Genomic DNA, 19,732 nt, shown 5'->3' on the forward strand with positions numbered 1-19,732 from the left:
GCAAGGAGTCATCAGGCCAGGTAGTCTTGAGGCATTGTCCTAGAGCTCAGGTCCTCCGGGAGGGGAGAAAGAGAGATGGGAGAATTAGAGGGAACATACTTAAGTTCACACAAAACATATTTTTCCAAAAGTTAGGGCGGCAGGTAGCCTAGTGGTTAAAGCGTTGGACATGTAACCGAAAGGTTGTAAAATCAAATCCCAGAGCTGACAAGGTAAAAATCTGTCCTTGTGCCCCCGGACAAGGCAGTTAACCCACTCATTGAAAGTAAGAATTTGTTCTTAACTGACTTGCTTGGTTAAATAAAAGTAAAAAAGAATGGATGTGCACATGCTGCCCTAACGCATATTTGCCTAAACTCATAAATGTATAGAAAAGTATGTTTTCAGGGCATGCATTTGATGCCACCAGTCCTCTGACTGCCGCAGTGATGGACATGAGGAGGGATTTTAGACCGATGGTAACTGACCCTGTTCTATCTGCGGAAAATGGGAGTTTCTCGACGCGACGTTTTTTTACGTTTTACGCAATGGAGTGGAGTGGACGCAGTTTAATGACGGTCAGTGCTACCCGGAATCAATGGGACGTCCCTACCCTAAACCCGAACCATTTTACTTCTCAAGTTCAATGGGATAGGGACATCCCAAGCACCGACCATTTAATGACTTGTACAGTACCAAATCACAAGACTGCGCTCGCAAGAAGTCTGATTGGCGTGATTAATTAGCCAATAGAGCTCAATCGGTCTGGTTTGATTGACTGGTAGTTTAGTTGTGGCAAAAATACTGTTGTCACTAGCACAGCCACACCAATTAAAACAAAAATTTGCTTTTTGGTCTTAATTTAAGGTCAGTCGTGTGGTTAAGGCTATGCTTAAGGTTAGATTTAAAATCAGATTTTAAGAAGACCAATTGTAGAAGCGGGCGTGGTTTAGCCGTGATGAAGTCTCTGCGGCTGTGGTAACTAGTGACGACCAGAAGACCTGGTAACCTGCTTATCTGCCTGGTTATGGTGGTGGGGGAAGGGTCGTTGGAATTGATGGTGCCGCCATCTTGAAAAGTGCCATCTGACAGTCTAGCTACATTTTCTCGCCTGTCAGAATCCGTTGGAAACACTTTTTTTTCTTTTTAGGATTCGTGGCTTTTTTGTTGTTGTTGTTGACACTTTAGGCTAATGGCCCAATAAGCTACATGCCGGGGACTCACCATTTACCGTTGTTTGTTGGTACGTACTTGCTAGCTGGTGCATGCAGTTCAGGAGACAGGAACAGCTACTGAGCTAGCTAGCTAGAGCAACATTAACTACCCATTTATCTTTAGCTACCGGTAACTTAGCTACACCGATGTATTTATAAGTACGAATCGTCTTGTTATATTGTACTCGATAGATAGCTGCGATACGTTAGTCTTATTGTGTGTGAAAAGCCACCGCACTGGGGTCCATTGAAATGCACTATGTTGCTTGCTAGATAACGTTAGTTAGCCGTATTTCAGACTAGTGTTGTCTACACGGTTTGGCCTGTCTGCGTTGGTTAACTGGAAAATGCTAACTGACGTTATCCAGCATGCGCCCACCGTTTGGATATTGATGTTAACGTTATACGGTTAGATGTTGGCTTCGGTATTTTTTTGCCAGTTAACGTCAGATAGCCATCTAGAGGCATCAAGTTGTTGACGGGAACTAGCTAACGTTAGTCAAATATTTTTGTGTTCGCTAACGTTAGTTGACTACCTAGGAAGCGTTAGCATTTTGGGTAACGTCAAAGTAGATAGTTAATGTTAGTAGTTTGTGAAAACCACGTCAGCTGTAACTACGTTACTTCGATAACTATCTGGTAAACGAACGTTAAGTTAGTTATCCACAGCGAAGCTAGCTAGCTATCAAGCAGCTGTCTATTGTGTTAGTTAGCTAAACTCGGCAAAGAAAAAAACGTCCTCTCACTGTCAACTGCGTTTATTTTCAGCAAACTTAACGTGTCAATATTAGTATAAACATAAGATTCAACAACTGAGACATAAACTGAACAAGTTCCACAGACATGTGAAGAACAGAAATGGAATAATGTGTCCCTGAACAAAGGGGGGTCAAAATCAAAAGTAAGACAGTATCTGGTGTGGCCACCAGCTGCATTAAGTACTGAAGTGCATCTCCTCCTCATGGACTGCACCATATTTACCCGTTCTTGCTGTGAGATGTTACCCCACTCTTCCACCAACGCACCTGCAAGTTCCCGGACATTTTGGGGGGAATGGCACTAGCCCTCACCCTCCGTTCCAACAGGTCCCAGACATGCTCAATGGGATTGAGATCCGGGCTCATCGTTGGCCATGGTAGAACACTGACATTCCTGTCTTGCAGGAAATCATGCACATGACAAGCAATATGGCTGGTGGCATTGTCATGTCAGGATAAGCCTGCAGGATGGGTACCACATGAGGGAGGAGGATGTCTTCCCTGTAATGCATAGCGTTGAGATTGCTTGCAATGACAACAAGCTCAGTCCGATGATGCTGTGACACACCGCCCCTGACCATGACGGGCCCTCCACCTCCAAATCATTCCCGCTCCAGAGTACAGGCCTCAGTGTAACACAAGACAAAACCGCAACTCGTCAGAGAAGAGCACTTTTTGCCAATCCTGTTTGATCCAGCGACGGTGGGTTTGTGTCCATAGGCGAATTTGTTGCCGGTGATGTCTGGTGAGGACCTGCCTTACAACAGGCCTACAAGCCTTCAGTCCAGCCCCTCTCAGCCTATTGCGGACAGTCTGAGCACTGATGGAGGGATTGTGCGTTCCTGGTGTAACTCGGGCAGTTGTTGTTGCCATCCTGTACCTGTCCCGCAGGTGTGATATTCGGATGTACTGATCCTGTGCAGGTGTTACACGTGGTCTGCCACTTCGAGGATGATAGGATGATCAGCTGTCCATCCTGTATCCCTGTATAGTTCTGTCTTAGGCATTTCTCAGGACAGACATAGCAATTTATTGCCCTGGCCACATCTGCAGTCCTCATGCCTAAGGCACGTTCACGCAGATGAGCAGGGACCCTGGGACACTGTTCTTTTGATGTTTTTCCAGAGTTGGTAGAAAGGCCTCTTTAGTGTCCTAAGTTTTCATAACTGTGACCTTAATTGCCTACCCTCTGTAAGCTGTTAGTGTCTTAATGACCGTTCCACAGGTACATGTTCATTCATTTTTTTATGGTTAATTGAATAAGCATGTGAAAAAGTGTTTAAACCCTTTACAATTAAGACCTGTGGAGTTATTTGGATTTTTACAAATTATCTTTGAAAGACCGAGTCCTGAAAAAGGTGCTGTTTGTTTTTTTGGTATAGTTTCAGGATTCTCCGGGTCAGGCTAAGTGTTGAATTTAGCTAGGTAGTTTGATTTCTGACCCCTATAACCACAACTAACTTGGCTAGCTAGTTAGTCCCAGTCTGTCCTGAGACATGACTGTTGGTTACTTAGCTTACGTTAGCTAGATAACGTACAAAAGTATGTAGTCTAGCTAGCTAATACAGTAAGAACAACACTGAACAGTAAATGGGGCTAAACGGCAATGTAACCCTTTGCTCCCAAGGCAGTGCATTACATTTGACAAACAATAGTGTACTAAAAGAAGGTAGGCCTATACAAAAATACATCAAGTTATGACACATTCTGGTTTAGTTTACATGAAACAGAATGTTACCTTGGGCAACCCCTGGGTTTCAGTTTTACACTGTCATTGGAATAGTCATACGTGTATATTTGAGTAACCAACCATGCATTACTGTGTTGTATGGTTGTGATTTAGTTGACAAATTGTTTTTGTCTTCACCCACTGGAGATTGGCTATTCAGCATTTGTCAAATTTTTGTCAATTGAGACAGGTGGGGCTATTCCTTAAATCATGGAATTAAGTGTTCATAAGCTTTCTCATAGCTGGTAGAGCAAACACTTCAGCACCAGGCCATAACCATATAAATAACCATATAACCAATGTAAACCAGCAGCTGAAAGTGCTTATTTTTTGTTAGTGACACGGGACTTTGTTCAGGCCAATGTTGCGCTCTTGGGTGGTGATAAAACAGTTTTTCCTGTTGTTATTTGGTCACCTGTGGTAGACAATTTAATGCCAGACAACAATTAAATGTTTTTCCATGACATTCATTTTGACATCTTCAATTTATTGTAGTATTTTATAGAGCAATGAATGAGTTGCACACTTTCATCAAAGAATGTGCCTGGACAGGGACCAATGTCAATGGTCCCTCAGCACAGCCCCGATGCTCAGTCTATTAATACACTTTCTTTTCTCAGCCATTCACTTGTCTGAGGTGCTGGTTTAGCATAAGCCAAGATGACTTCACTGTAACCTTTAACCCTATTTCTCCCAGGCTTCCCCACAAGATGGGAATTCCTAGCAAATACTTAGACTTTTACCTGAGGGCCAGGTGTACACAGTGGGAAATTCTGTTTATCTTTTGAGGCATATGCCTAGTGTGTGCACTGAACATGTTTCACTGCTTTGTTCCTACGGTGAGTGAGTTGTTGACACAGTGTTCTATATTGCCACTTAAGATGTGGCACAAGGTGATTTGACTAAGCACAGTGTTCTGAACTAGCAATGATCTTGCCAGTATTTGAGTGTGGAGCGGTTAGCCCAGTAGTGCTTGTCTTAATGCTTTGAAGTTTAGACTGATTTTGGGGAGAGTTGTTGGGATGCTGACATGTCAACAAGGAAGTGAACTATTTTCCTATGATGGAAAAGCTATGGTTTACCGGCTCTTTGCCAGATATTTAAAGTTTGTCTCATGACCTAGACTAAGTATTTGTTTTCACCTGGTTAACACTTATTATTTAGAAGGTAATGTGACAAAAAAACAACACTTATATTACTACTTGTTTCAGTAGCATGTGACCTTCACGTAAGAAATGTTACTGTTAGTAAGAAAATGTTGTTCCATTACAATGATTAATATGCTAATTTATCTTTTGCTTGTTTCAGGTGTGCGTTGATCTGTTGAGGTGGTCGTTCTGCTGCATGTGTCAAAAGCCTGTCTTGTCACTGCTGCCTGTGGAGCCTGTAATGGGCCAGAGCTCCCAAAGAGCACTATCATTATTTTATTTTTAACTTCTGGACTCTATCCCAGTCAGGTACATTTGTGAAGCTGTCTGTTTGACCACCACCTGCTTTCTGTTTGACCACCTCATCTCAACCCACATTGTGTACTTTGTGTCACTGTGAGTGCTTTCCCATTGTCTTATGAATGTTTTCCTTCCTTGTAGAAGCATCATGTTTTGGAAGTTTGATTTACACACGACGTCCCACATCGACACCCTCCTGGAGAAGGAAGATGTGACTCTGACAGAGGTGATGGACGAGGAGGATGTCCTGCAGGAGTGCAAGGCCCAGAACCACAAGCTGGTGGACTTCCTGGTACGGCCTCAGTACATGGAGGACCTGGTAACTTACATCACGCAGGAGCCAAGTGATGATGTGGAGGAGACGATCAAGTACAAGTAAGTGGGATTCACACACACTAGGCCAGGATATACTTACGGATATATGCCAATTTTGAGAAAGATTTCTTGTTTTCTTTCAGTTTCCCTTGCATTTGTTTAATTCAAGGGGGCAAACATGACTTGCTAGACATTCAATTATATAGGACCTTTGATGTGCTCTTTTGTGTGGTAGTGGTACTGTATTAATTGATCATTAAATGTTGGACTTCTATGCTATTTTAAGGTACCCCAACATATCGTGTGAACTCCTTACCTCGGATGTTGGACAGATCAATGACAAACTGGGAGAAGATGAACGTTTACTAATGAAACTTTATGGCTTCTTGCAAAATGAATCTCCACTCAACCCTTTACTGGCCAGTTTCTTCAGCAAGGTCCTGAGCATCCTCATCGGTAGGAAACCGGAACAGGTGAGATCAATGCAAAACGCTTGTATAAACCACACGGGTTTTAAAAAGTGTATGACCTGCAGGGTTTCATGAATGCTCTGGGAGAAAAGATTGTCCTTTGACACATCCTTAAACTTCAACTATCTTTTGCAGATTGTGGAGTTTCTGCGGAAGAGGGAAGACTTTGTGGACTTAATGATTAAACACATAGGGACCTCCGCCATCATGGACTTGCTGCTCAGAATGCTGACCTGCGTTGAACCACAGCAGCTCAGACAAGATGTCTTAAATGTCAGTGTTATGTGGTTTACTTCGCGTTTGAGCATTTTGGTCTTTTTTTTGTGTGTTAAATTACCGACCTCTATCTTCTCCTCCCACAGTGGCTGAACGAGGAGAAGGTGATCCAGAGGCTTGTTGATATGGTCCAGCCTTCTCAGGATGAGGATGTAAGTCACATTTCATCAGCAGTTTGTTTGGTGTTCTGTTGCTCTCTTACAGTGTCTTAAAGTCTCTCTGTTCATCATCTAGAGGCACTCCAACGCATCCCAGTCTCTGTGTGAAATCATCCGCCTCAGCAGAGATCAGATGTTCCAAGTGCAGGGCTGCTCAGAGCCTGACCCATTACTGGCCACACTAGAAAAGTAAGTCTCTACAACCTGTTTGTTTGTTTTTTCAAGGAGGAATACTCATTATTACTGTCATCATATTTTACTGTCATCTTTTATTGTTGTGCCAAAGTCATTACTAACTTACACCTACTCATTCAAGGGTTTTCCTTTATTTCTTACTATTTTCTTCATTGTAGAATAATAGTGAAGACATCAAAACCATGAAATAACACGCATGGAATCATGTAGTAACCAAAAAAAGTGTTAAACAAATCAATATATATTTGATATTCTTCAAAGTAGCCACCCTTTACCTTGATGAGAACTTTGCACACTCTTGGCATTCTCTCAACCAGCTTCACGAGGTAGTCACCTGGAATGTATTTCAATTAACAGGTGTGCCTTAAGTTAATCTGTGTAATTTCTTTCCTTAATGCGTTTGAGCCAATCGGTTGTGTTGTGACATGGTAGGGGTGGAATACAGAAGGATAGCCCTATTTGGTAAAAGACCAAGTCCATATTATGGCAAGAACAGCTAAAATAAGCAAAGAGAAATGACAATCCATCATTAATTTAAGACCTGAAGGTCACTCAATCTGGAAAATGTACAAACTTTCAAAGTTTCTTCAAGAGCAGTCGCAAAAACCATCAAGCGCTATGATGAAACTGGCTCTCATGGAGACCGGCACAGGAAAGGAAGACCCGGAGTTACCTCTGCTGTAGAGGATAAGTTCATTAGAGTTAACTATACCTCAGATTGCAGCCCAAAGAAATGCTTCAGTGTTCAAGTAAGAGACATCTCAACATCAAATGTTCAGAGGAGACTCAGAATCAGGTCTTCGTGGTCGAATTTCTGTAAAGATACCACTACTAAAGGACACCAATAAGAAGAAGAGACTTGCTTGGGCCAAGAAACGCGATCAATGGACATATTAGACTGGTGTAAATCTGTGCTTTGGTCTGATAAGTCCAAATTCAAGCTTTTTGGTTGCAACCACCGTGTCTTTGTGAGATGCGGAGTAGGTGAACAGATGATCTCTGCATGTGTGGTCCCACCATGAAGCATGGAGGAGGTGGGTGCTTTGCTAGTGACACTGTCTGATTTATTTAGAATTCAAGGCACACTTAACCAGCATGGATAACACAGCATTCTGCAGCGATACACAATCCCATCTGGTTGCGCTTAGTGGGACTATCATTTGTTTTTCAACAGGACAATGACCCAACACACCTCCAGGCTGTGTAAGGGCTATTTGACTAAGGAGAGTGGAGTGCTGGATCAGATGACCTGGCCTCCACAATCACCTGACCTCAACCAAATTGAGATGGTTTGTAATGAGTTGGACCGCAGAGTGAAGGAAAAGCAGCCAACGAGTGCTCAGCATATGTGAGAACTCCTTCAAGACTGTTGGAAAAGCATTCCAGGTGACGCAGGTTGAGAGAATGCCAAGAGTTTAAAGCGGTCAAAGCAAAGGGTGGCTACTTTAAAAATATATTTGGTTTTAACACTTTTTGCTTACTACATGATTCATAGTTTTGATGTCTTCATTATTATTCTACAATGTAGAAAATAGTCAAAATAAAGATAAACCCTTGAATGAGTAGGTGTGTCCAAACTTCTGATTGGTACTGTACATGTCCCTTCCTTTCTCTCAGACAAGAGACTGTGGAGCAGTTGCTGTCCAACATATTTGACAAAGAGAAAAATGACTCTGCAATAGTCAGTGTAATTCAGATTCTCCTGACACTCTTTGAGACACGAAGACCAGCGTAAGTTAACGATATCCCATTTGAAAGTTTTATTTGTTTTGGGAGACTTTTTCTGATGTACGGTTCTGTCGTTTGCAGGTTCGAAGGCAATTTGGAAATCTGTCCTCCTGGTATGAGCCACCCGTCCTTCTCAGTCAATCAGAGCATTCTGGAGGCTGTCAGACCTAGGCTCAAAGACTTCCATCAACTGCTGCTGGAACCCCCAAAGGTAATACAGTACTTTACATATACTATATATACAAAAGTATGCGGACATCCCTTCGAGTTAGTGGATTTGGCTGTTGCAGCCACACCTGTTGCTAAAAGGTGTGTAAAATCGAGCACACCGCCATGGAATCTCCACAGACAAACATTGGCAGCAGAATGGCCTTACTGAAGAGTTCTGACTTTCAACGTGGCACTGTCATAGGATGCCACCTTTCCAACAAGTCATTTTTATGCCCTGCTATAGCTGCCCCGATTAACTATATGTGGAAACGTCTAGGAGCAACAACGGCTTAGCCGCGAAGTGGTAGGTCACACAAGCTCACAGGACGGGATCGCCAAGTGCCGAAGCTCGTAGCGTGTAAAACTCGTCTGTCCTCATTTTCAACACTCACTACCGAGTCAATGTCAGCACAATAACTATTAGACGGGAGCTTCAAGAAATGGGTTTCGATGGCCGAGCATCCACACACAAGCCTAATATCACCATGCGCACTGCTAAGCGTCGGCTGGAGTGGTGTGAAGCTCACCGCCATTGGACTCTGGAGTGACGAATCACACTTCACCATCTGGCAGTCTGACGGACGAATCTGGGTTTGGTGGATTCCAGGAGAATGCTACCTGCCCGACTGCACAGTGCCAACTGTAAAGTTTGGTGGAGGAAGAATAATCGTCTGGGGCTGTTTTTCATGGTTCGGGCTAGTCCCCTTAGTTCCAGTTTACAACGACATTCTAGACGATTCTGTGCTTCCAACTTTGTGACAACCTTTTGGGGAAGGCCCTTTCCTGTTTCAGCACGACAATACCCCAGTGCACAAAGCAAGGTTAATGCAGACATTGTTTGTCGATTGGTGTGGAAGGACTTGACAGGTCTGGACAGAGCCCTGACCTCAACCTCATCAAACACCTTTGGGGTGAATTGGAACGCCGACTGCTAGCCAGGCCTAATCGCCCAAGATAAGTGTCCGACTTCACAAATTCTCTTGTGGCTGAGGGGAATCCCCGCAGCAATGTTCCAACATCTAGTGGAAAGCCTTCCCAGAAGAGTTGAGGATGTTGTAGCAGCAAAGGGGGGGGGACCAACTCCATATTTCTCATGATTTTGGAATGAGAAGTTCATCGAGCAGATGTCTACATACCTTTGGTCATGTAGTGTACCTATCGTCTTACACACACACTAAACATTGCAGATATTTCAGTGAGCTAAGTATAGGTTTTTCTCTTTGTTATTAACTTGAAATAAATATGACAACCACAATATTTTAAATAAACTATTACTACATTTATCTGTTTTTGTTGTGATACTGCTATCTTAATCTTGGTTTAACTTTGAGTCATTTTATCTTCAGAGTGGGTGGTCTTTCCTCTAAATTGACTTTACAAGTTCACTCCAATGGCGGTTGTGTTTGAGTTACCAACTGAATGAGAGCCTGATTGTTCCTTTCATCCCCATATTTGCAGAAGAATATCATGAAAACCACATGGGGAGTGCTAGACCCCCCAGTGGGCAACACCCGGCTGAATGTGGTCCGTCTAGTGGCCAGCCTCCTGCAGACCAACACTCATATCATCAACATGGAGCTGATTAACCTCAACACTCTAGGTGTCATACTTGTAAGTTGCCTGTCTTTTATATTTTACACATGGTGTTTAGTACTAGTTGTTCATGTCTTAATCAGCATCTGGATTTAGACTGCTATGCACCGGGATTTCTGTCTTTCATGACACTAGTTCCTTTACTACCCCCTTCTCATAACTAAGGTCAACAGGGATGATGCTCACTTCAACAACTTGGTTTGGAACATTTTCTTATTAAATAAATGTATGCTTTTAAAAAAACAATCTGTTTATTCTCAGGACATGTACTTCAAATATATATGGAATAACTTCCTGCATTTACAAGTTGAAATATGCACTGCAATGATCCTAGCGATGCCCCCAGCCCAAAGTGAAAACCTCAAAATCAACAGTGATCAGGAGCCTGTCAGAGAAAGCCACCTCATCAATCATGTGAGACTTCATCACCCTTTTCTTTACATCTAGAATGGTACTCATGTCAGACAAGTCAATCAACTCTTTTTGTGCGCTGTGTTTTAGCTGTTTCAGAAGTGCCAGTTTATACAGAGAATTCTTGATGCATGGAGCTCCAATGAGAAAGCGCAGTAAGTACTGTTATTATTAATGATATATGTGTCTAGTTGTTACTAGACCACTGCAGATTTGGGGTTTTTAAATCTCTTGTGAGCTCTTTGGTTTTTCCCCTTGCGACGGCACACATAAAAGTCACCACAATGTGCCGGTAGGCTTCAGTAAGTGTTTCCTGTTGCAGGGCTGAGGGTGGACGTAGACAGGGCTACATGGGCCACTTGACCAGAATAGCCAACTCAATAGTGCACAACAGCGACAAGGGCCCCAATGGTGCACAGATACAGCAGCTCATCTCAGGTGAGTGGGCTTTCACACCCATAAGGAATGAGGTTGTTGGAGCAAAAAAACAATCCTTTCTATATCCTGAAATGAGGTGGAATAGACTCATCTTGTTATTTCAGAGCTCACAGAAGAAGACAGAGAGAGATGGGAGACCTTCATTTCTGGTCAGCTAGCTGACACAAACAAGAGAAACACTGTAGACCTAGTAAGTCTGATACAGACACCTCAGTTACTTAATGCCAAAATATGTTTTCAGAGTACACTGTTACACAGTATTTAAACTGACGTACTGAAAGGTGAAGTGCCAGTAATGCCGAAGCTGTTTGAAGGATGTCTCGTGGTTGTCCTCTTAGTAATAAGGTTGGTTGCACTGTGCACTAGGTGAACACACACCATATTCACTCATCCAGTGATGACGAGGTAGACTTCAAGGACAGCGGATTCCACCAGGATTCCTCTTTACAACAAGTAAGTCTGTAACTGGATGAGACTATATAAATGCTGCAAAATCTCCATATTGATACTTTAAAAAAAATAATTGTTAACATTATTATACTTGTCTAGTAATAGTAGTACTGATTTTGTGAATATTAAATGTGTCTTCCAATTGTAAGTATGCTTGTGCTCTTAATCTTTAAACAATGAACCTATAGCTACAGTATTAGTCAATTGTTTTGAATTGAAGTATTTGAAGTTTTTTGTAGTGCCAAGACTATATCATTATCGTTGGTCCTGGGTTTGCCAGGCCTTTTCTGATTATCAGATGCAACAAATGACGTCCAATTTTATTGAGCAGTTTGGCTTCAATGACGAAGAGTTTGCCGATCAGGATGATGTCGTGGAGTGAGTACTGATCCTGCATGTTTTCTTCATAACCTGCTATTCTACTGGTTTGGGGATTCCAATAAGGGTGTGGGGTGACTAGACTGGTGTTCTGTTAATACATTCTTTGCTTCCTTAACAAAGGACTGGGAATCAGTTTCTTTCTCTGTACAAAGGTTTAGGTTACATACATGTTTGCAATTAACATTTACATATGAAAATAAAATACCACTGTCTGGATAATGATATCTCTAGTCTGGGGAAAGTAAGTGGTAGGTTAATTGGATGCCAGTCTGAATTCAGCAACCCATGAATGTCAAATATTCTTATTACATTTAAGTTGCTCATATTATACAGTTCTACCATTTAAAGTAGATTGCCTGTGTCACTGTCAATCAAGACTGATGCTTTGCTTGGACCAGAGTCCAGATTGTAATTGGTAATTGCAAAACAGTTTATTTTTATTTTTTCTTGCTCAAAATGGGGCTTGTGGTTGGTATGGGCGTGGTGGCCTTTGACCAAACATTTTAGAGGCCCACCTGTTGGCCACATTGACAATGTAGCTGTTTTAAAGCTCACTTCCTGCAATTCTACACATTTTGCTATCCCTTACGCTATCTGAGTCAAATATCCCTTTTCTACCAAGATGTTTTTCCGCCAACCTTATCCTGCCAACTTTTACCCCCTCTTCTTTATATCTGAAAGGTATTGCCGGTATCAAAGCCCAAAAATGTTTCTGCCAAACGATCTACTAATCATTTCAGTAAAGTTCTGCCTACGGCATAGTATGAAACGTAGCCGTAATGCTGAGGCGGCTTTGGCACGCACTACACTCTTAAACTCTTGATGGTTGCTAGACAGCCAGTTATACTATACATCTTCTCATAGCCCACCACACACACTGTTTTCTTAAACATAACCGGATGGATACATGAAGAATTACTGTGGGAATAAATATCACTGAATGATGAAACTATTGGATTAAAGTACGTGCAATTGAAGGCATGTATCAAGTTGTTGCTTACTGAAATGTCCCAAAGTCATCCAATTCTTGTAATAAATTTGAAGCAAAAGCCTACTCGATTCTAATTTCAGCACTGTTTTGATTGGGACTGCACAATCGCTCTGCTTTGAGACAAGTGTGGGGACTCATCTTGGTAAATCAATCAACTTTTAAAAATCTGTTTTGAATATTGTTTAGGATACAATTACTTGTCTAGTTAAATAAAAAAACATATATATTTTAAATACCATATCTGTGTGAAAGCAGCAGAATATTCTAAAATCACCAATCATCATTTTGGGAATTTTTGATTCTCCCTGACTGTTTAGCTTTTACTTAGGGGGTTGATCGTTTTCAAAAATCTAATTTAAAAATATATAGGTCCGTTATCTTTCCTACATACTTTATCTGGTTTTAGTATTTTGTTTACACTGAAACGTCTTTCTATGTATTTTTTTTTGGGGCGGCCCGAGGAAAAACACTTAGGCGACCCGCCCAAGACTTTTCTATGCAGAGTAAAAACCCTGCATAATTCAGTTAGTTTGGAATAAGTAGTGCACTTCAACCCTGTTCTGTGCCTCTGGCTCTTGTTATGTGAGTGATCTGCCCCTGAGTAGAATGACCAGGTGGGAATGGCTGGCTGGAGTTTCTGCATAAAGCTGCTTTCATGTCAATAACATTCTTCTTCCTGTTAATGGGCCTCTGTAGGTAGGCGTCCTGAAGCCATTGTGTTTAGTCATTGTTTGTAGTCATTGTCTAATTAATATAACTAAACTAAACTCTTTTCTTTAACATTTCAGTATTCCCTTTGATAGAATATCAGACATCAATTTTTCCTTGAATACAAATGAAAGTGTAAGTATTTTAATATAATTTAATGCATTTCAAAGGTAGTGAAAGGATGTTAAAATGAATGCGATGTTGTCTTCCATTTGTACTGGAGATCTGTTCAATTCTAGTGGAAATGAGTAAGATAATAAAGTAGCAGTTTGAGGAAAATTATCTCCCAAAGTTTTAAAGTTTACAATTTTTATAATGCTGTTAGTCTTTACCCTGGGATTTTTTTTCAGCCTCAGACAGAACGTCTGTTTTGAAGCTAATTTCCTGCAAGCCTACACATTTTGCTATGGCTTATTTCTTGTTCTTATGCTGTCTAAGTGATTCAAACACATGACATTTTTGGAATTTCAGATTCTCCCAGACTAGTTTTTATTTTGGTAATTGTTAGTTCTCAAAGATAATCAGATTTATAATAAAAAAATATATATATAAAGTTGCTCCATTATCTTTTCAGAAATCTTTATCTGGTTTTAGTCGTTTTTAAGTTTACACTGAAAACGTTTTACCATCCTGAAAAGGATTGGTACATATTAGCTAATGCTGCACTCTAGACGTCTGAAGTTCTGTTACCTATGAAAATGATGCACATACATATTTTCTTCCCTTTTCCATTTACAGTAATGAGGAAATGGAGGCATCACAGCATATCTTTTTGTGTATCATGTGCTTTACCCTGGTACTGGTGTTGTCTTCCAGGCGAATATAGCTCTGTTTGAGGCCTGCTGTAAGGAGAAAATCCAGCAGTTTGAAGATGCAGGCTCTGATGAGGAGGACATCTGGGACGAGAAAGATGTTACTTTCGCACCAGACGCTCAGAGACGTCCTCGGTACGGCAGCGCCTCTTGGCGGATATGTAAATTACATGTTTTAAATGACTAACATATCTTCTGAGGCTGGTTCAAAGCACCAGTTTGGGTGATTTTGATACATTTTCTTGACTTTTGTCCATTCTGTGCCTCCCATTAGGAGCTCTGGCAGCACAGATAGTGAGGAGAGCACAGACTCTGAGGAGGAGGATGTTAAACGTGATCCCTTTGACCCCAACAACGCCAGCTCTGATGACAGAATGGAGGTGGACACTGGTGAGTGATTGTTCCGGGTTTGCGCACCGGGGTTGGGTTAGTGGTTCGTTGGGTAGGTGGGTCTGGTATGATCTTTTCGAGATGATGCCTTGCTTTTTTGTGACGGCTGCCCTGTTGTTTCAGGGCCTCTGTGGACAGCTAACTTTGACGACATACCCATGGACACCGGGAGTTCTACGGCGATGGGTGAATCTGCCCCAGCCTCCGCTGCCCCAGCCTCCCCCTCCTCCCCTGCGGTTATACCAGAGTCTGCTGGCTGGAGCTCCCCCAACGCCTCCCCTGGCAAAGCCATGGGCTGGGCAGACTTTTCTAGCAACTTCTCACCAGTTAGGTAAGGGTTCATCATCACACCACCCTCATTCCCAAGGCCTTAGGTGACACTATTGCCACACATTTCCATATTGCGTTATCCTTCCATGTAGTATGAATAAGGATGTGGGTGACAGGTGTTCTGTTCATTCCCCTGGCTTCCCATGTCTAATATTTGAGATTGGCTATTTTAAGAGGACAAATTCAAGACCTTTTCTTCCAGACCCAAAGATCCTTTGAGGAGCAATTCCCCAGTAGCAATGGAGACCTGTATAGAGACAGGAGACCCCTTGGGTGTCAACGCACCAATGCAGCATGAAGGTGAGGTTTGCCACTGAGCTTTTCAGGAATAAGTGTGTTAAGGCTAACTCTGTGGTCACTGTTATGATGCTGTCCCTGTGTGACGTCGCAGATTCTGACCAGTGGCCAGGGGATGAGGCAGCCCAGCCAGCCAGCTCCCCTGGAGGGAAAGCCGGATGCTCGGATGCAGAGGAGTCCGTCACCACTGAGACGGTCACCAATGGATCCATGAAGGAAACAGTTAGCCTTACTGTAGATGCCAAAACTGAAACTGCCATTTTCAAGAGGTAAGGCTTTTGATGACTCACCATACCCTGTTCCTCTGGTCACCAATCCTTCCTTTACAACACAGCCATTCACCTCAGAGCATGTGGAATTGACCTCTGTGTCTTGCCACGTTTTCCCCCTCCTGCACTGAGTGACTTAAATCCATGCAAGGCAGGGACACTCCAGTAGACTTGTATAAATATCTATATACCATTTATGTATCACCAAACCTGCCAAACCTACATTGCTGTCTGTGTTGTTTGAGAAACTGTCCTTCACTTTAACTGCAACACTTACAACATGAGCTTCCTCTTTCTCTCTGGCGTGCGTGTGGCTTCAGAGTGTTGAAATCTTATCGGTATGTACAGCCAGTCGGGGGGCAGACATCTGCCGTGTCTTGTTTTCATGTCAGCCACTGAGTTTTTTTTATTAATTATTTTGCCATCTCCATTTGCATGTATATCTCAGATGTATTGATTTGGTCGTCGCTCGTCGTGAATTGGCCATCAGCCCTCGGGATTAGCCACTCCCAGGATTTGAGTTGGCCTTGTTCTCCTTTCTGTCGATGTCCAGGTGGGGGTGTGGATTGGTGGAGGCAGTCTTCAAAATGTATCCACCACCTCCTTGTGCTGGTGTCTCATTGGCTTTGGTTTGTAGCTCATGGCATTGTGAGGTGGCTGGAATAAACTGGAGAGAGATGAATCTTAGCCTAGCAGTAGTCCTGTTTTCACGCAAAACTCAGCTCTACTAGCAGTAGTCCTGTTGTCACGCAAGATTCAGCTCTACTAGCAGTAGTCCTGTTGTCACGCAAGATTCAGCTCTACTAGCAGTGAGCTTTGTTTTTAAGCTTGAATCTCAAGTCCAACAGACTTTCAAAATGCCATCTAGGTAGTTGTAAATGTAGTTCACTTTACCAGGTCATTTTAAATAAGAATGTGTTCTAAATTGACTTGCCTGCTTAAAGGTTAAATAAATCGCTCATAACCGCCGCCTCAAACAGAAAATGAATAAGACCTGTAAAAATACCCAAATATCATGGAGTGCGTTAGTTTTGCCTAGTAATTATGACGACATAGTCGTGGTGGTTTTAATGACAAAAATCAAGACCAATGGCTGAACTTTGAATCATTTCGGTGAGTTTCAAAACTGTCATCTCCTCGTGTTCTGCTCTTCGAAACAAGCTCACTCTTAAAAAGAGGAAACTGCTGTAAGTGGATGGTCAGAAAATCTAAATGGACTCTTGCTGCTTCTGTCCATTTGCTGTCCATTTTGTTCCTTGCATCCATTTTTAACCGCCATACGCATTTCGACACACTCGTTTGCCCAATGCTTTGATGTTGTCTGTCTCTCCCATTCTGCATGCGCTAGTCTTTTCCGTTCTGTGTCTATAAACAGTGGTGGGTTTCTGTCTATTGTCATTTTGAATGTTTGAAATGGCAAGAGCTCTGTAAATGTTCCCTTTTTCTCTGCAGTGAGGATGTGAAGTTGTCTACCTCAGAGGACGCATCTGCAAAGTACGTGGTGAGGGAGAGTGGAACACCAGAGAAGAGGGTCCCTGCATCTGTCCAGCCTGTCAGCAACTGTTCCAAACCAGGGTCTGGCTCCATGTTGTCAACTTATACCTTCACTGGAACTGTCTCCTACTAGTGAGCTATTTTCAGACATGCTGTTGTACCGGTTCTGTCTCATGATGTCCTATCTTTATTTCTTCCCTTCCACAGTGCACACCATTCAGATGAGAAATCAAAAGTCCCCAGTGACTCTGTTAATGGTCCCCTAGAAGGAACAGCAATGGACGAAGCCAAGTAAGTGTCAGCTAGAATGAGGTTGTGCTGTGGGGTTCCAGTCTGGCATGTCTTATCACTTGTGAAGTGTGTGTGTCATCCAGTATGTTACACTGTGTCCTCTGTCTGCCCGCCTACAGAACAGAGCAGAGCGTGGCCTCACCGGCGGCAGCTGTGAACGGCCCAGGGTGATGTGTGGTTCCTGCCAGCCTGTTCCTGCCACGCACAGCTCTCTCCCTGGGCCACCAGTAGAGGGCAGTGCAAGTCCAGAGTCAGAGCTGCTGCTGCACTAACTTCACCAGATCAGGACCAGCAATATTAATATTAGGCTATTACAGACAGTTGAACAGGAAGTTGGAACTGAATGAAGAGATACTCTAATGGATACAGTTATTATTTTTTTGCATTTGTTTATATACTATTGTTATGAGGTGATCCGTCTGATATTTTGCCACTCCAAGTTAAATAGTAATGTTGCTATAGTTAAAATGATTGTATGAATAAAATATTTTATAAAAAGAAAATGTATACAGAAACAGACGATAACTGAAATATACCAATTGGAAAACTTGGTGTGATTTTGATAGGGTTTTCCTTCTGCACAAAATCCGATAATTTTATTTCCAGCTACCATGCAATGCTAATCGGCAACCCATGTTGGTATGTTTATCAGTATGCTTGTTTGGTAGGAATCAAAATAATTTTAAATATTCAAAGGATTATTTTGCCACAGCTATTATTTGTAAATGTTTCTTGTATACTTTCAACATGAGCAAGATTTGAAAACCTTTGGTATAGTTTTTAACTTAATTTATTAAGGTAGATAATGTTCTGTTAGTGCCATACACATGTTTTCTCCCCCTTGACAACATTAAACTGTACAAACCCAAGGTGAAAACCTGTAGAAAATGGTTTCCAGTTGCACGTATCTAGTGAGTGTTAACTGTCTGAAGTCTTGTGGTAAATGGGTTCCATTTTACAACTGTTACAGTACCACTCAAGTCAAACATTCTAACTGCAAAATGATGCGTGTGTAATGAATATTCTTGGTATTGCTTCAGTCATGCATCAACCATTGATTATTTTCATACAGTGCATTTGGAAAGTATTCAGACCATTTTACTCAGTACTTGGAAGCACCTTTGGCAGTGATTACAGCCTTCAGTCTTCATGGGTATGACACTACAAGCTGGGCACACCTGTATTTGGGGAGTTTCTCCCATTCTTCTCTGCAGATCCTCTCGAGCTTTGTCAGGTTGGATGGGGAGCATCGCTGCACATTTTCAGGTCTCCAGAGACGTTCGATCGGGTTGAAGTCCCAACTTTTTCCGAAGCCACTCCTATGTTTTCTTAGCTGTGTGCTTAGGGTCGTTGTCCTGTTGGACGGTGAACCTTTGCCCCAGTCTGAGTTCCTGAGTGCTCTGGAGCAGGTTTTCATCAAGGATCTCTCTCTGTACAGTTGTGGCCAAAAGTTTTGAATGACACACATTAATTTTCACAAAGCTTGCTGCTTCAATGTCTTTAGATATTTTTTGTCAGATGTTACTATGGAATACTGAAGTATAATTACAAGCATTTCACAAGTGTCAAAGGCTTTTATTAACAAGTACATGAAGTTGATGCAAAGAGTCAATATTTGCAGTGTTGACCCTTCTTTTTCAAGACATCTGCAATCTGACCTGGCATGCTGTCAATTAACTTCTGGGCCACATCCTGACTGATGGCAGCCCATTCTTGCATTATCAATGCTTGGAGTATGTCAGAATTTGTGGGGTTTTGTTTGTCTACCTGCCACTTGAAGATTGACCGCAAGTTCTCAATGGGATTAAGGTCTGGGGAGTTTCCTGTCGATGGACCCAAAATATCAATGTTCTGTTCCCTGAGCCACTTAGTTATCACTTTGGCCTTATGGCAAGGTGCTCCATCATGCTGGAAAAGGCATTGTTCGTCACCAAACTGTTCCTGGATGGTTGGGAGAAGCTGCTCTTGGAAGATGTGTTGGTACCATTCTTTACTCATGGCTGTGTTCTTAGGCAAAATTGTGAGTGAGCCCACTCCCTTGGCTGAGAAGCAACCCCACACATGAATGGTCTCAGGATGCTTTACTGTTGGCATGACACAGGACTGATGGTAGTGCTCACCTTGACTTCTCCGGACAAGCTTTTTTCCGGATACCCCAAACAATCGGAAAGGGGATTCATCAGAGAAAATGACTTTACCCCAGTCCTCGGCAGTCCGATCCCTGTACCTTTTGCAGAATATCAGGCTGTCCCTGATGAGAAGTGGCTTCTTTGCTGCCCTTCTTGACACCAGGACATCTTCCAAAAGTCTTGGCCTCACTGTGCATGCAGATCCACTCACCTGCCTGCTGCCATTCCTGAGCAAGCTCTGTACTGGTGGTGCCCCGATCCTGCAGCT

At 42.5% G+C, this 19,732-nt stretch overlaps 1 protein-coding gene across 3 annotated transcripts; it reads left to right on the forward strand.

Annotated features, from left to right (window-relative positions):
- The first annotated feature begins 982 nt into the window (after positions 1-982).
- Positions 983-18,204, forward strand: LOC115134405 (serine/threonine-protein phosphatase 6 regulatory subunit 3-like). 3 transcript variants are annotated; one of them, XM_029668335.2, is made up of 25 exons: positions 983-1,222; positions 4,989-5,137; positions 5,270-5,503; positions 5,730-5,916; positions 6,049-6,186; positions 6,276-6,341; positions 6,424-6,536; positions 8,160-8,273; positions 8,352-8,481; positions 9,939-10,091; positions 10,335-10,487; positions 10,575-10,639; positions 10,807-10,922; positions 11,027-11,112; positions 11,289-11,375; positions 11,653-11,750; positions 13,533-13,587; positions 14,269-14,399; positions 14,539-14,654; positions 14,778-14,985; positions 15,187-15,284; positions 15,376-15,550; positions 17,003-17,125; positions 17,252-17,335; positions 17,455-18,204. In XM_029668335.2, exons 3-25 carry the CDS (start codon positions 5,277-5,279, stop codon positions 17,504-17,506), a joined length of 2,775 nt encoding a protein of 924 aa, XP_029524195.1. In that variant the 5' UTR covers positions 983-1,222; positions 4,989-5,137; positions 5,270-5,276; the 3' UTR covers positions 17,507-18,204. The 3 variants fall into 3 exon arrangements, with proteins under 3 accessions (XP_029524195.1, XP_029524196.1, XP_029524198.1); XM_029668336.2 differs by having other exon boundaries at positions 11,671-11,750; XM_029668338.2 differs by having other exon boundaries at positions 11,704-11,750.
- The last annotated feature ends 1,528 nt before the right edge of the window (positions 18,205-19,732 follow it).

This window comes from Oncorhynchus nerka, linkage group LG9a (genome assembly GCF_034236695.1).
Source record: "Oncorhynchus nerka isolate Pitt River linkage group LG9a, Oner_Uvic_2.0, whole genome shotgun sequence".
NCBI lineage: Eukaryota > Metazoa > Chordata > Actinopteri > Salmoniformes > Salmonidae > Oncorhynchus > Oncorhynchus nerka.